Below are 18,519 nucleotides of genomic sequence, written 5' to 3' on the forward strand. Positions count from 1 at the left end.
GGACACCGTATTCATAAGGAAGATATCTAAAATATCCGCTAAAGTGTCTATAACGTAAAAAGGAAAGAGATTCCCGAAGCCTCTGAAACTCCAACGGCCATCAAGTTCGGCAACTCAACGAAAGCTGATTGCAATAGCAATGGTCTTGCGCAAACTTCAAGAGTCTCTTTTCCTTTTTATTTATTTATTTATTTTTTGAACGATATACTAAGCAAATTATTATTATATTAGTAACAATAAGAATTTCACTACAATAATAATGTAAAACGTTACAAAAAGTGAGTAAATCTTGGGTTTTATTTAAACGTTAGGTTGTTTCTTTTGAGTAAACCGAAACCGAAACTAGCTCAAGCAACGTTTCCTTCGCCGTATTGGTTGGCGTGTGTGTGCGTGTTTGTACGCGCGAGTGTGGATGCGTCCGCGTGCATGCGTGTGTGCGTCTCTACTTGTGCGTGCGTGTGCGCCTGCGCGCGGGCGTGCGTTTGCGCGTGTGCATGCGTGTGTACGTGCATGCGCGCGTGTATGTGTGTGAATATTTGTCAAACATTTTCACTACATTTTGATTGAATGTTGTCAGATATAAACTCGAGACTAACTGATTTTCTTACTATACACTTCCATCTATAAATATTTGTAAAAAATGCTAGTATTGAGCATTTCACCCTAGTTTGCAATTTCTGAGCATGGAGTGATTCGTAAGAAAATTAAATCTGAACTCATATATAAAATTTTGTTTGCAAATATAAAAATTGTATGCAAAAGAGACAATTTATTATCAGCTATGTGCATGAATTACAACTGACATCATAAAAAATTAGACTGCTAACAACTGTTGCCTTTCAAGAAGAAATTTTACCTGTACATTATGGACAGAGCCATATATAAGCTTTCCAAAACCATTTCATATTATTCATTTAGCACCCTCTTCTACACCCTTCTCACAACCTTCACTAAATGTAGGGTGTAACACAAAACAGCACCCCTTTCGGTAAAATTATGAGGGTGTATACCCAGATTTTAGGGTGTGAAAAGGGTGTAGCCGAGGGTGTAAGTTGATAAAACACCCCTTTTACACCCTTAAAGGTGTACAAACTTGTACTGTGTACGCACCGAAACTTCTACACCGATAGTTCTAGGAGACAACGCGTGTATACGCAAGGGGATCCGCGTGGTGACCAGGGTCAGTGTTTTCCGGCGTTCGATACAGCTGCTACGCCGCCTTCGATGCCCGCGACGCCTATACCTCTATTTTTCTTTGTTGTTTGGGAGAGGGGGGGGGGGGGGGGGCACAAGTTGGCCGCTTAATAAAGGTTTAGTTTTTCCAGTTACTCGCCGCTTCATCGTTTGCCATTTGTGACATTTTAACGGAGGTGCGGGTAACGCGCCCATGAATTGTTCCCCTCCGAGGCCGCGCAGTGCAAGCCCAGTCCCCGGCTCAAGAAGACCGACGGTGGAAATGACCGTTGCCAGGGGAAGCCGCCGTGTTCAAAGTTTTTCCCCGGAATTTGGTCAACTGTTGAAGAAGACCGACCAGTCGACGAATCCGACGATGAGCAACCAATCGTCCCAAACCCCTGCCGCCGCCCCCGTCGTCTACCTGCCCGTTGCCCCTCGGACAGCTGTTTCATTCCGCGGTGATATTTGTGAAGATGTTGACGACTGGATCCAGCTGTACGAACGAGTGGCTCGTCATAATGGATGGAAGCCGGACCAGTGCCAGCAGAACAGATATTTTTCTCTTGAGGGAACGGCGCGACACCGATACGAAAACCACAAAACGACGATCACTTTTTGAGAGCTGCTCAAAGGGAGTCTCCGACGGACATTTTCAAATCAACATACATGGGAGAGTGCCGAATAGCTGCTGCGCTCAAAACCTCGAGGCTCGAATGAGACAGTCACTAGTTTCGTAGAAGAGGCCCTGCGCCTGAGTTTCTGCGTCGACCCTCAGGCCACAGAAGCAAAGAAGCTACAAGTCCTAAAGTATAAATCACATGTAAGCGATTTGGCAAGCGACGAGACAAGCGACGACAACCCGCTCCGCTGTCACTCGGTAAGTAGCGCGACGAGGCGAACCGCATGAAAGCAACGGGAACAAGCGACGAAGGCGACGAGCGAAGATTTCGAGAAGTTCAAAAACCGAGCGACGCGACGAACGACAGTGAGAAATCTTCGTCGCTCGTCGCTGACTCTCATCGCTGTCGCCGTCGCTCCTATCGTCGATCGGTAAATCGCTTACATGCAGTTCAGCCCTAATGCGCGGCGTAAGGGACGACATCTTCAGGGGCCTCGTCCGTAACCCCCCCGACGACGGCTGATAGGGTTGTCACCGAGGCCACCAACATTCAGCGAGCACTGGCGGCCCGAGCCCGCCATTCCCACTGACACGGCGACGCCTCAACCCTCGTATACTGCCGCACGCTGAGCTCAGCACGCAAGAGCTAACACCGACAACTTCGTCTGCAGCTGAACCACGCGTGACGCTGCGGCAGCAAGAACACCGGACCGGCATTCCTGTTCGCACCTCAGCGCGGTTGAGGCAACCGTCCCGTCATCTGGGATTAGTCACGAACATTAAGCAGATCCCGCGATCCCTCAAGTCCGGCATTCCTTCTCGCTCAGTAAAGAAAGGGGGTGTATCGGGATATGCCAGCACGAGATGTACATTGACTAGTAGGAGAAGACGATAAAGTTATATTCCACTGCTCGCCAACATGGTCTTGATTAGTTGTTTCTGATACACGTATGATCAACGCCGGAAGGCGTCTGCTGACTAATTAAGCTAGAGTGAGTATGACTCACCACTAGTGGTCGTCTGCCGACTAAGTTTCATGCTGAACTATATAGGGCTCGCCCCCAGTGGCCCCCTGCGTACAAAGTATGTCGGCCTAGGTATCACTCGCCGCGGACAGTCACTTGCTAATGCAGGCAATCGTCGGCGACGAGCCAGACCTAGTCCGGCTGCTTGCGCTCTAATTCCCCTCATCGCTTCTGACGCCGTACCAAGACGTCGGACTGCGGATCACATTGTCCGAAGTTCGTTTCCTACTAAGTCCTTCTGTGCATTTCATTGTTGGCGATTAATTGTTCCTAGTTTTGTATATGCATAACTTATGATTGCTACTAAGTGAGCCCTCTGTATTCGTTGGATGCGTAGGTCTTGCTGATATGATTTATGAACAATTTATATTGCCTTGACCTGCGTTTAACGTTCTTTCTTCAAACTCGAAAGTTACACTTTTCGCGTGAAATGCAGCCCATAAACGCATCCGCTGTTAAAAATTACAGTTTAATGTGGCGATCGTACACAACTCTTGCAAAGCCTGATTGCCTGGACTCTAACCTAAGCGTTTGATGAACTTCTAGGGAGTTCCTCACAGTAGAAGAAAAATATAACCTTGTTAAAACTAGCGAGCTAAATAGGCGCAGTATTCTAAGGTAACTGTATAATACACGAGTGGCACGTGGAATTTTACCTAGTAAACGTAGAGTCATTAACAATTTTCAACGCGCGTATCAACAAAACTGGTACGAATTCATCATGAGACAAAGAGTCAGTAAACTGTGAGGAAGACAACGACGGAACAAGGGAGATTGAAATCACGAGACGGGCCTTGTACAGTATGGCGGACGGAGTTATGCCCCCTCACCCTTATTTCTAATGTCTTGTAAATAAACACTTTATTCGTGTAAACAACGTGGTGTAAGAAGCGAAGAAACCTAAGGCCAGCCAGTTCCAAGTGTGAGTAGCTCTAAGCAGTGAAAGCGAGTGACAAATCTCAAACGGTGCGGACTCCTTAGATCACACAGTCATTGAACGGGAATCCAACTTTGACGATTCCAACGTCGGGAGGAGTCCTCGCCAGCCTGCTACCACCTGGTGGAGATGAGTTAAACTTGTTTTCAACCGCCACTGGACTCAAGTCACAAGACGCCGAGGTGCAGGCCGCAACATCTCTCGTGACCGTCGGAGAAGACGCAGGACGGTTTTACAAAACTTTCAGGTTTGCGAACCCAGGGGACGAGATGCGTGTCGAAAAGCTCGTGGAGCTGTTCGAGAGGCATTGCAAGGCAGCAAACAACGTCAGCCTCAGGAATTTCGTGTTTGGAACACGGAACCAGCGAGACAGTAAACGGTTGAACGACGGGCTTACCGACCTACGTACACTCGCAACCCAATGTGAGTTTGGCAAGATACACTTCCGCATGTTACGGAGTCGGATCATCCGCGGAATGAACACCAAGCGACTACAACAGCGCATAATTACAGAAGACCCAACGCTGGATTAAGGGATTAAATATATAGAACCCAAGAACGCGAAGCCCAGAAGTTCAAATATATTCAAGCTCGTGCGACACCCACCGTAGTACATGGATTACATTTGGAAGCATGCTCTCCGTATGGATACCTTAAACACACAAGCGAAGTTTGCCCAGCAAAGGGTGCGAAATGCTAGCTGTGGTCGGAAACTATACTTTGCACGTGCGTGTCGCACACCACTCAAGTCAACCAACGCAGAAGGTACGCCACAAAGAAATGTACGCCAAGTAGAGCGGTGCAAGACACCCGATCTCGACTCGGAAGATGAAACTTCGTCTGCAGGGTACACAATAGTGACGGTGACGAAGAGTTCTTGAGCACAGGTGTTAACATCGCAAGGAAGCAATTCGACTACAGGATCAACACTGGAGCGAACTGTTCCGTCATGTCTGCGATGCAACTTACACGTGTCACGACTCAGAAGCCGCAAGTTCTCACTACTAGAACTGGCGTATTTTTTTTTGACACATCAGCAAAGCAGAAGGCTGCATCATCCTGTCAGTCCCAAACGGTAACAGGAACACCGAAGTGAAATTCTACATCGTCTAATGGGGAGTACCCACCAGAATTAGTGATACCATTACGGAAAAACTGATCTTGATCAAGTGTGTGGCATCTGGCGGAAAAGTGCTGCAGCCAGGTGGTGAAACATGTGGGCGGTTCTTTAACGCCCCTTCCTCGGGTGGACACATCACACGCTCTGGGTTAACTGTTTATTAACCCAACGTAATGCTTACTAGGCAAGCCTCACGTCAATGTCCGGGTAGTCGGCGGGCAGCGCGCAAACGTCGTCATGGGTCGGCTTCCCGATGGGCGCGCAAACGTCGTCCATGGGAAGCTGTGGTTCTGGGCAAGTGCCCGCATGGGTTTCGACGCGGCACAGCAGCATCAAGGGGCTCCGGGAAGGTCCCCGGCTTGCAGCGGCAATCCAGGCCCCGCAGTCTAGAAGCCAGGGAGTCGTCTTCCACGGGGGGGCCGCAGCTCCGGGCAGGTCGCCGGCTAGCGGCGGCAATCAAAGCCCCGCGCTCAAGAAGCCAGGCAGCCGTCCTCGTTCGTCCCGCACATCCGAGAGCCGTAACAGTCGTCTCTTCGTCCCTTTTCTATACTCGTCATCCTCAGGCAGCGCCGCTGTGGGCACGAGATTGTCCACCTCGGCGACGCCCCTTCGATGCTATCTCCACATGGCGTCAGCAGCGCACGATGTGGTGGGAAGGAACACGATGGGTTCCCACAAACAACGTGAAGATATGTTTCATGGACAGGGAGCAAAAAGCTCGAGGTACACCTAAGCACTTCTTATGAGTTGTGAATGCGAAAGCATGCGTGCCGTTCTTCTGTTCCCGTGTTTCATTTGCGGCATATTTGCGTCGGCCCTGCGCGTGCTCTTCCAGCTCTCCTCGCCCTCGTGTTACAGGCACGCTCGCGGCGCAGACACGCAGCGCCATGGAGCGGCGATCGTGGAAACTGACGTACGCAGCGGCCAATAGAAGCGTCATCCACGCGTGCCAGCGAATAGGATCGAAGGCGACATCCATCAGCTTTACTTCATTCGTTTGTGATCGGTGAAACTAGGTGCCGTTGTCTAGGTGTTTCGCGTCGTTTCATAGCTGTGTGTTGGCTTCACTTGAAGAAAGGATTTAAGGTGCCGTTTTCGCGCTTCAAACTGATGACGTCAGCTGGCTCCACGGGACAGTTAATGTTTTTGCATTAATAAAAGCCGTCAAATACTACATGCAACTCAAGCCAGATGCACAAGGCGTGATCCAGCAACCACGTGTAGTCCCGGTCGCCGTCAGGAACAAGCTCAAGAGACACTTGGAAGATCTTGTGCAACAAAAAGTGGTTGAGCCAGTAACGAACCAACGGTGTGGGTTCACCCTGTTTTGGTTCTACAAAAGAAAGACAAACTCCGACTCTGCCTTGATTCTCAAGAGCGCAACAAGGTGCTCATTCGGGAGACCTACTGTATGCCTGGTTTAGAGGACATTGCCACATGATTGGAAGAAGCCGAGTACTTCTCGACGCTAGACGCAGCTACAGGGTGTTGGCAACTCACGTTCGAGACTCCCAGCTCGCACTTGTGTACGTTTGCGACACCATTAGGGAGGTACAGATCCCTGCGAACGCCTTTTGGCATATCGTCTGCTCTCGAGGTGTTTCAGAAGACAATGCATTCGGTATTTGAAGGCTTAGACGGAGTGGATATCATGATAAACAACATCCTCATCTGGGAAACGACAACTGAGAAACATGACCGTAGGCTTCAGGCGGTACTAGAAAGGTGACGAGAGATCATCCTACGACTAAATAAGAAGAAGTGCAAGTTTAGCATGATACAAATCAGGTACCTGGGTCACAATTTCTCAGCGTAGGGACTCTTGATTGATCCGAATAAAGTGAAAGGCATCCTTGCTCTACTAAGACCGAACAATGTGGGAGAACTGAAGAGCTCCCTAGGAGTGGTAAACAACTTGGGAAGGTTCATCCCTATCATGTCGGACGTGAGTGTGTCGCTGTGGCAACTCCTAGAGAAGGAGACAGCCTGATCATGGACAAAAGAACAAAAGAAAGGTTTCACAGCCCTTCGGGCGGCTTTGACGGTTGCACCCACGCTACGGTTCTACGACAAAAAAAGGCAAGTAACGCTGTCAGTGGAAACAAGCTCCAGAAGAACAGGCGCAGTATTGCTCAAGGAGGGACAACCAGTGACCCATTCTTCAAGGTGCTTGAATGAAGCTCAGAACTATGCACAAATCGAGAAGGAACTGTTATCGATCGTACATGGATGCAGTCGACTCCACCAATACATCTTCGGACATAGGGTTGTCATAGAGCCAGGTCTCAATCCGTTGGAGGCTATCTTCCGAAAGCCTCTCAACCAATACCCTCAGGCTAAAGAGGACGAGATTGACCATTCAAAAATATGAACTTCAAGTAAAGTGCACTTCAGGAGGATAGTTATACATTGCCGACACTCTTTGTAGAAATTCATCGATGGAAGAAGTGTCAGAAGCTTTCGAGATGAACATCTTGGAGTGTCTCTCAAGCAAAGACGAAACCCTTCAAGAATGTCGGAAAGCGACAAATAAAGACAAATATATGACCACCATGCTTCAGTGTGCAACAGGTGAGTGGACAGTCAACAAAAGACGTAGCAAATACTCTTAAGCAGTATTTTTCATACAGAGATGAGATACATGAAGAGAATGACTTGCTGTCCAGGTCAAATAGACTCATTATTCCGGAACAACTTAACAGTAAAATACTAGCAGAGTTGCACAGTGCACACAGCGGTGTAGAGAAGACACTGCATTGTGTTAATAAAATTTTCCACTGGTTTATTATGGAGAAGGACATCGAGTATAAAGTAGACAGTTCCATAGTGTGCAAAGACAAGCCATGACAACAGAAAGAGCCTCTCATTAACCTCCCTGTGCCAACCGCACTATGGGAAGTTGTTGGAATAGACCTCTTCCAATACAACGGTCACTACTACATTGTGATAGTGGACTACTACTCGTTCTACTATGAAACTCGTCAGCTTGAGAGGACACTTGTCAATCACGTGACAAGATCTGCCTAACAACGTTTGCTGTGCATGGGCTGCCAGTCAAAATCGTTTCAGACAAAGGCCCACCCTTCGACAGCGCAGACTTTAAGGACTTTCTGCAGCGCCGAAGAATCTCCCACGTGACATCCAGCCCCTACTGCCCCAAATCCAATGGAATGGCTGAGACAGCGGTACAAGAAACCAAAAAGCTAGCTCATTAACAAATTGAGCTATATAACTACAGACTATTACGACGCTCTATTGGAGTGGCGCAACACACCCCGAGATGGATTCCTGGGATTTCCAGTCAAAAGCTTATGAATAGGCACACAAGGACATAAATTCCTCCGCATACTTCGCTGCTTCAAAGCACGGAAACAAATCACACAGAGATCCAACAGTGGTTGAGAGACAAACAAATGAAACAACGACAACAATACGACAAAAATGTCAAACCACTGCCTGAACTTCACACTGGAGAAGATATATTTTTCAGGTATCAACACAGCGGAAAGTGTAGGCCTGTTATCGTTGTCGCAAGAGCACCACAGCAGACATCATATATCGTCCATGACGACGACGGTGGCCAGTGCAGGGGAAACAGCATAGCGCTCCGCAGAAGCCAAAGAACGAAAAGAAAACCGGCTCGCTTCAGGGACACAAACTTCGTCGACAAGTAGGCGAAGGAAGAGAGATGTCGACTGGTACCAACTCCATTACGAGACAGAGATCCAGTAATCTGCGAGAAAGACGACAAAGGGATAGGGGGGGGGGGGGGGGGGTGGAGCTAGAACACTCGAGACGGGCCTTAGACAGCATGGCGGAGGGACCTATGCCACCTCACCGTTATTTTATACAACGCGTTCTTAATAAACACTTCATTTCTGTAAGCTACAAGAGTCATATAATCTGTAAGAATGAACAATGGTATTAATTAATCTTTTGCACAAAAAAAAAACAAAACAAAAAAAAAAACAAGCCCAGTTTCTGCAGGATTAAAAGGTAGCCAGTTTATGCGACACTGAAGAGGAATTGTATTAACGCCTTTTTGCAATATTTCAGTAAACAGACGTGCGGATAGTACGATAAACGTTTACGTCATCAGGCAACTGGAGCATCTTAGTAGAGACAAAGTCGTCTACAAACATATTGGAAAGCAAAGGCCCGAATACGACCCTTGTGAAACTCCGGCATTTAACACATAGTGATATGACCTGCATCATTACCAGGGAACACTATTCGAGCGATCAATCAGGTAGCTAGAAAAACAATCACAAATGCAATCAAGATAAACGACACCAAGGTGGCCACGTTAAACAATTTTAAGCAATGCGAACCTAAAAAAAAAAAAAGAAAGTTACAAGATTAGTTTGAGCCTATCGTCCGCGAAAAATCTGTGATGATTTAAATTTATTGTAGGCTTAACACGGAAACTGAGGTTAACAAAAACACCTTTAAAAAAAAAAAAAGAACCTTTTTATAAAGAACAGAGAGAAACGCAATTGGTTCGTAATTGTTGACGGACATAGTGCTTCCAGATTTGTGAACTGGTACAACCACCCTCTTCCACACCCAGAGAAATGTACTCGTTATTAAAGGGAAATAGAAATATGCTGCAACACAGACGCCAATATATTATAGCACTTTTTAACAGTACATTATCATATGTCATTTTAGGAACCGACATAACACTGAAGTATCAAAGCGTGGGGCTCTAATAGTTGACAAATGTACTCGGAGATTTACTATAGAGAAGTATTTAGCAAACATAATGCACATACCCAAACTGTGAGAGACTTAACATATCCGGTCTACAGAATGGCCTAATATATCTAATATGGGTCATGGCATAGTTCAGAAGGCAAATTAACGGACGACAAGGTTGATTATATTGAGCAAATATTAGAACAAACTGCTCATTCCCTGTAACTGCAGGAGTCATCTAAAGCGAGTTTGCTTTCGTAATCACCATCGCGGGTGCGGGTTCCGAAGTACTCAAAATGTTTAGTTTGCGACTGCACGGTAGAAGTGGTGTACTATTCTAGATTGAGATAGGAGGCTTTGACTTACTTTCTTTTACTAAGATAACTGAAATAAACCTAGCGCGCTACAGCTTCTTGTGATGTCGAAATTTTTGTACCGGCCCATTAATAACCTTTTTTTCTCAAAAGAAAGAACACAATAGCACTTCGTCTTCGCTGTGAATCGGGATACCTCAAAGAAGTGGTGAAACTTACTGTCCATCCGCCACCATTGGTGTCCATGTCACACCTCACAGAGAAACCTGTGTAAGGAGTTATAAAATAATCACGGGTCTCGTTATTTCCCTCCATTTTTAACTGGGCACAGCTCACTGTTCGGTTGCCAGCTGCAAAAAAAGAAGCGTGAAGCAAACGTCGCTTATCAATGTTGCAAAAAAGAAAAAAATCGACCGTGCCAGAACCGGCAGTGGAGCAGCCAGCGATGCGCCACAGTGATCGCTTACGCCACAAACGGTAAGAGGTGCCAGTGGAATACTCGCCGGTAAGGGGCGAGTATTCGAAAGGTCTCTAGACCTTTCCAGCGCTTATCATCCGGGCCTTAAATGCGGAGTCACGTGGCTGATAAAGCATGCGCAGCGTCTGATGTAGCGCACAAAAGAGCCACAACGCGTGCTCGGAAGGGTTTCAACAGCCCAGCAGACAAAAATGTCAGCGCCCAGGCAGCGAGTATTGGAAAGGTCTGTAGACCTTTCCAGCGCTTATCATCTGGGCCTTAAATGCGGAGTCACGGGGCTGTGGACGCATGCACAGCGTCTGATGTACCGCACAACAGAGCTACAGTTCGTGCTCGGAAGGGGTTCCACAGCCCAGCAGACAAAAATATCAGCGCCCAGACGCCGAGTATTGGAAAGCTCTATAGACCTTTCCAGCGGTTATCATCCGGGCCTTACATGCGGAGTCACGGGGCTGTGGACGTATGTGCACCGTCTGATGTACCGCACATGAGAGCTACAGCGCGTACTTGGAAGGGGTTCCACAGCCCAGCAGACAAAAATGTCAGCGCCCAGGCAGCGAGTATTGGAAAGGTCTGTAGACCTTTCCAGCGCTTATCATCTGGGCCTTAAATGCGGAGTCACGGGGCTGTGGACGCATGCACAGCGTCTGATGTACCGCACAACAGAGCTACAGTTCGTGCTCGGAAGGGGTTCCACAGCCCAGCAGACAAAAATATCAGCGCCCAGACGCCGAGTATTGGAAAGCTCTATAGACCTTTCCAGCGGTTATCATCCGGGCCTTACATGCGGAGTCACGGGGCTGTGGACGTATGTGCACCGTCTGATGTACCGCACATGAGAGCTACAGCGCGTACTTGGAAGGGGTTCCACAGCCCAGCAGACAAAAATGTCAGCGCCCAGACGGCGAGTATTGGAATGGTCTATAGACCTTTCTAGCGGTTATCATCCGGGCCTGACATGCGGAGTCAAGGGGCTGTGGACGCATGTGCAGCGTCTCATGTACCGCACAGGAGAGCTACAGGTCGTGCTCGGAAGGGGTTCCACATCCCAGCAGACAAAAATGTCAGCGCCCAGACGGCGAGTATTGGAAAGGTCTATAGACCTTTCCAGCGCTTATCATCCGGGCCTTACTTGCGGAGTCACGCGGCTGTGGACGTACGTGCAGCGTCTGCTGTACCGCACAAGAGAGCTACAGCGCGTACTCGGGAGGGGTTCCACAGCCCAGCAGACAAAAATATCAGCGCCGAGAAGGCGAGTATCCGAAAGGTCTATAGACCTTTCCAGCGCTTATCGTCCGGGCCTTAAATGCGGAGTCACGTGGCTGAAAAAGCATGCGCAGCGTCTGATGTACCGCACACGAGAGCTACAACGCGTGCTCGGAAGGGTTTCAACAGCCCAGCAAACAAAAATGTCAGCGCCCAGGCAGCGAGTATTGGAAAGGTCTATAGACCTTTCCAGCGCTTATCATCTGGGCCTTAAATGCGGAGTCACGGGGCTGTGGACGCATGCACAGCGTCTGATGTACCGCACAAGAGAGCTACAGTTCGTGCTCGGAAGGGGTTCCACTGCCCAGCAGACAAAAATATCAGCGCCCAGACGGCGAGTATCGGAAAGGTCTATAGACCTTTCCAGCGCTTATCATCCGGTCCTTACATACGGAATCACAGGGCTGTGTACGTATGTGCAGCGTCGGATGTACCGCACAAGAGAGCTGCAGTTCGTGCTCGGAAGGGGTTCCACAGCCCAGCAGACAAAAATGTCAGCGCCCAGACGGCGAGCATTGGAAAGGTCTATAGACCTTTCCAGCGGTTATCATCCGGGCCTTACATGCGGAGTCACGGGGCTGTGGACGCATGCGCAGCGTCTTATGTACCGCACAAGAGAGCTACAGTTCGTGCTCGTCAGGGGTTCCGCAGCCCAGCAGACAAAAATGTCAGCGCCCAGACGCCGAGTATTGGAAAGCTCTATAGACCTTTCCAGCGGTTATCATCCGGGCCTTACATGCGTAGTCACGGGGCTGTGGACGTATGTGCACCGTCTGATGTACCGCACATGATAGCTACAGCGCGTACTTGGAAGGGGTTCCACAGCCCAGCAGACAAAAATGTCAGCGCCAAGACGGCGAGTATTGGAATGGTCTATAGACCTTTCTAGCGGTTATCATCCGGGCCTTACATGCGAAGTCACTTTGCTGTGAACGCCTGCACAGCGTCTGATGTACCGCAGAAGAGAGCTACAGCGCGTGCTCGGAAGGGGTTCCACAGCCCAGCAGACAAAAATATCAGCGCCGAGACAGCGAGTATTGGAAAGGTCTATAGACCTTTCCAGCGTTTATCATCCGGGCCTTAAATGCGGGGTCACGTGGCTGATAAAGCATGCGCAGCGTGTGATGTACCACAAAAGAGAGCTACAACGCGTTCTCGGAAGGGGTTCCACAGCCCAGTAAACAAAATTGTCAACGCCCAGACGGCGACTATTGGAAAGGTCTATAGACCTTTCCAGCACTTATCATCCCGGTCCTAAATGTGGAGTCACGGGGCTGTGGATGCATGCGCAGCGTCTGATGTACCGCGCAAGAGGGCTACAGCGCGTGCTCGGAAGGGATTCCACAGCCCAGCAGACAAAAATGTCAACGCCCAGACGGCGAGTATTGGAAAGGTCTATAATGCGTAGTCACGGGGCTTTGGACGCATGCGGAGCGTCTGATGTACCGCACAAGAGAGCTACAGCGCGTACTTGGAAGGGGTTCCACTGCCCAGCAGACAAAAATGTCAGCTCCCAGACGGTGAATATTGGAGAGGTCTATAGACCTTTCCAGCGCTTATCATCCGGGCCTTAAATGGGGAGTCACGTGGCTGTGGCCGCATGCGCAGCGTCTGATGTACCACACAAGAGAGCTACAGTTCGTGCTCGGAAGGGGTTCCACTGCCCAGCAGACAAAAATGTCAGCGCCCAGACGGTGAGTATCGGAATGGTCCATAGACCTTTCCAGCACTTATCATCAGGGCCTTACATACGGAATCACGGGGCTGTGGACGCATGCGGAGCATCTGATGTACCGCACAAGAGAGCTACAGCGCGTACTTGGAAGGGGTTCCACTGCCCAGCAGACAAAAATGTCAGCTCCCAGACGGCGAGTATTGGAAACGTCTATAGACCTTTCCAGCGGTTATCATCCGGGCCTTACATGCGGAGTCACGGGGCTGTGGACGCATGCGCAGCGTCTGATGTACCGCACAAGAGAGCTACAGCTCGTGTTCGGAAGGGGTTCCACAGCCCAGCAGACAAAAATATCAGCGCCCAGTCGGCGAGTGTTGGAAAGGTCTATAAACCTTTCCAGCGCTTATCATCCGGGCCTTAATTGCGGATTCACGGGGCTGTGGACGTATGTGCAGCGTCTGATGTAGCGCACAAGAGAGCTACAGCGTGTACTCGGAAAGGGTTCCGCAGCCCAGCAGACAAAAATGTCAGCCCCCAGACGGCGAGTATTGGAAAGGTCTATAGACCTTTCCAGCGGTTATCATCCGGGCCTTACATGCGGAGTCACGGGGCTGTGGACGCATGCGCAGCGTCTCATGTACCGCACAGGAGAGCTACAGTTCGTGCTCGTAAGGGATTCCACAGCCCAGCAGACAAAAATGTCAGCGCCCAGACGCCGAGTATTGGAAAGGTCTATAGACCTTTCCAGCGGTTATCATCCGGGCCTTACATGCGGAGTCACGGGGCTGTGGACGTATGTGCACCGTCTGATGAACCGCACATGAGAGCTACAGCGCGTACTCGGAAGGGGTTCCACATCCCTGCAGACAAAAATGTCAGCGCCCAGATAACAAGTATAGGAAAGGTCTATAGACCTTTCCAGCGCTTATCATCGGGGCCTTACATGCGGAGTCACCTGGCTGTGGACGTATGTGCAGCGTCTGCTGTACCGCACAAGAGAGCTACAGTTCGTGCTCGTAAGGGATTCCACAACCCAGCAGACAAAAATGTCAGCGCCCAGACGGCGAGTATTGGAAAGGTCTATAGACCTTTCAAGCGGTTATCATCCGGGCCTTACATGCGGATTCACGGGGCTGTGGACGTATGTGCAGCGTGTGATGTACCGCACAAGAGAGGTACAGTACATGCTCAGAAGGCGTTCCACAGCCCAATAAATAAAGATGGCAGCGCACAGAAGGCGAGTATTGGAACGGTCTGTACGACGTTCACCCTGAAATAGGCCTTCCAACGACTTTTTACTGGTATTTAATTTGCATAAAGTTTAGCGCATGGAACGTAGTAACTCAGTAAACCTTTTTATTTTCCAGAAATTCGCTGTATTTTAAGTTATGTGATCCTCAACATGACAAAAACAAGCAAAAAGATAACCTCCTCTAGACGTCCTTGGTCCTCTGTCCCCCCTTTTCCCGCGCCGGACGACTTCCCTTGCCCGCGTTAAAGTGTTTACCGGCGGATCACGGTGACTGAGGAATGTAGGAATGGAGTGGAAGACAGAGGAAGGATGTGAGGCCGAGGATAGAAAGGTGCCCCGGAACGGGGCAGAACTAGGAAATAAAAACGAGTTGAGTTTGAGACTCTCACGTGACTTCTTCGCATACGCTGTTTCCCAACAGACACTCATCGTGTTCTTGCGATGAGACAAATTCGTACTTTCACTTTTTACAAAATGTGCCGCCGGCGTTCTGCGTCGTCTGCTAGGATCCGCCAAGCATGGCCTCCGATATCCCGAAGCGAGCGTGCTTCGGAATCATACGACGGGCGCTTGCGCCGCCTCTTTCACCGCTTGGTGGCGGGTATGTCGACAGGTCATCTCTTGTTTCCGTACTTTCTAAACTACATTTGTTTCTTTTCTTATCTAAAATACTGAAAAAAAACTAGTTTTATAAATACTTGAAACGGTTCCGGCCACTTACATTTTATATTTCTACTAAAAAAAAAGCTTTTAGCGGTCCTGACCAGTCGTAAGGCATGAGCCCACCAATACCAACAACGTCACGATGTCGTCACATGCCGCGCGCGTTCAGTACCACGGGGTGCCCTGATATAGGGAGGGGTGGATTCAGAGGGGGGGTCCCGATGTCCTGACCACCCTCTTGAATTCTGCATCTGTAAAAATTTTGGGCGTGGAAACTGGAAAGGGGTTGGCAGGTCCTAAACATGTGATACGTTGACCAGCACCTCACCCTCCCCCCCCCCCCCCCCCCCCTCAAGACATACCTGCGTCCGTCACTGCATATAGGTGGAGGAGGCTTTCACGTCGTCCGGTTAAAATATGACGCACTGATATTTAGTTTATCTCTCCGTGCCCGCTAGGTTGCACGAACCAGAAGAGACGTAGAAACCGCAAAAAATGTAGACGCTCGAATAGGGTTGCAGGGCCCCTCAAGCGTGGGCTAGAAGCTCGGTATTCAGCGCGAGCTTTCTCCCCTTACTAACACAAATGTGAACACGCAGACTTGCGCAACCAAAGCACTGCGGAAGCCAGCGAGATAGCGCTGAAGGCAAAGCTTCTAGTCTCAGCTTAAGGGTGAATGGTGTATATATTCTGTTCACACTTTAGCGGAGACTGCAGCCAGTGCCGGAAGTATGAGAGCAGGAGATCATAGATTTGAAAGGCTCTGCCCGAGTTCTCGCGCTAGAAACCCATGTCTCAAAGCCAGGAGCGCGTTCTTGCTTGCGATTGTAACTCTGGTTGTAGTCTCAGCTTGAAAGTGAACGGAGAATGATCACAGCGCAATCCTCGACTGCAAAAACGAAAGTCATCATAAAAGAAAAACGTTCAGTCCGCTAGATACTGGCCCAATCTTTCAAATCCGACGCCGATATCGGCGCTATAATGTGTGCTACCGGAGACATAATGCCCGACGTGACGCTAAAACCAACCGTAGAGCTGCCGATTAAACACTGTTCGTTCTACGTGGTTAAATTAAAAAAAATTGTCTTACGTTTGTACATATTGCAGGTTTTTACATATCCGCTTCTTTCAGTTATTTTCGGAAAGCTATGAAGGCTGCTTTCCATAAAGAGGTTCCCGGCTACAACCGGCAGAAAGAGTACTGCTACGAACATGTTGAGATCTTTAGTCAGCGGATCGGAGGTTCTCATAAGTCGTAACCAACGCTCTTTGGCCCGGTTTCTCGCGTCTTATATAGCTTGCGGAGTTAAATAGTAAGAAATAAAATGCACACAAGTCAGATCTAAAAAAAAAATCTACTTGAAGAACACCGTTTGCTCATGTACGTATTGTTACGACACAATGGAAAGTTTCAGCTGATTACTAACGTTTTCAACGGTAGACAAGGCAGCGGCTCCGAGTGCGCACCGGCTGTGATCTTAAAACACATCGTGGAAGAAACTGCGCACTCTCAGAACGCGTTCCACAGGCCAGTAGACAAAGATGTCAGCGCCCAGAGCGCGAGTGTTGGAAAGGTCTATACACCTGTCAAGGGCTTATCACCCGGATGATAAGTGCGGACTCACGGAACTGTGGACGCATGCGCAGCGTCTCATGTACCGCACAAGAGAGCTACAGCGCATGCTCAGAAGGCCTACCACAGCCCAGCTGACTCAGATGGAAGCGCGCAGAAGGTGATTTTTGCAAAAATATAGACCACTTTTTTTTTCGTGACGTAAGCCATGTTGACTTCGAAGCAGCTGATTTTGAGCAAAATAGCAGATCACTTTATTTGCCTATTGGAAGTCGCTAGAATGCAAGGTGTCCGTGCCGATAGTTGTTTTTTTTTTTTCATGGCTTTACTTGTTAATTATATTTCTGCTGAAAAAAAAAAAAAATTGTCGCCTAACCGAAGTACGTCGTATGGGAACCGTAACACACACAAAAAAAACGGTCTATAATCCGCTTCCCTTGAAGTCCGAAGGCAGCCGAAGCTAGGATCCAAAGAAACTAATCAAGCCGCGCCAAAGGACATCGTCACGGTGATCGTTGTTTCTGTGTGTTCTTTGCCAACGCCTAGACCAGTCCCGCCCAAAAGAAAAGCGCAGGATCGAAGCGCTATTTCTGTGCGTAACAGACTTTTTCCGATATTCAGTCTAGCCATTTTGATCAATATCTTCATCTGAGGAATGGCCTTTGCGCCGTTTTAATGGTGGCCTTCTGTTTGCTGGTGTTCGAAGTTTAAGGTGCACCCAGTGGTTGAAGCGGGGCCTTAACATTCAAGACGTTACTACGATGCGACGCGGGAATCCAAAGTAAAATCCGCGTAAGCGTTTTATTTCCAACTCGGGCCCAGTCAATCGGTAAGCGGCAAATAATTGCGCCTAAAGTCCTTCGTGGTATGCAATTTTATCACAGCGTCAATGTGGGTTGGGGCTACTTTCCTCTCTTGTTACAGTTACAGTTGTTACAGTCAAAACTTTTGTTACAGTCAAAACTGAGAGGTCCATCGTACGGTTTTAGCCATCCGGCTAGAACCGTACGAACCGTTCGACAGACGCCAAGAAATGCCTCGCATTTAATAATGATTGCCCAACTTGGAGGTATGCGCCAGTTTTATTAACAGTGTGCTCTCTTACCAGTTTGGTTCGATTTTGTGTTGTTCGCTTAGCTCTTCTAGTCTTCTTGGAATAAACAATAGTCGGCACGACCCCTGGTAGCAACCAAATATTCTTTGTAGGAAGACCTAGGCTCCTGAAAACAATTGGTCGCCCTTCGTAGTCATCATCGAGAAAATGGTCACCGTACAGGCGATCGATTTTGTACGGCGCCCCAGAAAACAACGGATGCGCAAGACGAATCCACACGCTTCGGAATTTCTCATCGTTCGGAAACCCGCGTGTCGGCGTCTCGCAGTTCAACACGCTGCTGCCGCAGCCCTCTGCCACGCAATAGCGCGGCATCCTGCACGCAAACGTGATGAATAAACACGGAAACAACTAGGCGGTACCAAAACAATTATCGCGGGCCGCGCGAGGCAACGTGATTGCGTTGACGGCTAGGGAGTGCAGTGTCCTGCCGAGGGTGGCGCCACTGCGGGAGGAGCAACAGGTCACGATCCCCGAACAAAGCTTCGGCACCCCAATCACCAGATGCAAGGGGAAAATCATTTTATTCATTTTAGAAATGCATTTCTTGCGTTTAAAGACGAAAGACAGGGCAGCGGCGTGTCGTTTGGTGCTGATGCTACGGGGTAT

The 18,519-nt window shown here is 49.0% G+C and overlaps 1 protein-coding gene across 1 annotated transcript in view; it reads right to left on the reverse strand.

Annotated features, from left to right (window-relative positions):
• The window catches only part of LOC120841902 (ficolin-2-like), a 36,552-nt gene extending 20,079 nt beyond the window's left edge, over positions 1–16,473 (reverse strand). The window contains exons 1-2 of the mRNA XM_040212904.1: positions 16,314–16,473; positions 10,109–10,239 (exon numbers count right to left, since the gene is read on the reverse strand). Of these exons, the coding sequence (XP_040068838.1) occupies positions 10,109–10,239; positions 16,314–16,473 (291 nt within the window). The remainder of the gene's footprint in view (positions 1–10,108; positions 10,240–16,313) is intronic.
• Positions 16,474–18,519: the final 2,046 nt, after the last annotated feature.

Source organism: Ixodes scapularis, unplaced genomic scaffold (assembly GCF_016920785.2).
Source record: "Ixodes scapularis isolate PalLabHiFi unplaced genomic scaffold, ASM1692078v2 ptg000720l_1___fragment_3__unscaffolded, whole genome shotgun sequence".
In the NCBI taxonomy this organism is placed as follows: Eukaryota; Metazoa; Arthropoda; class Arachnida; order Ixodida; family Ixodidae; genus Ixodes; species Ixodes scapularis.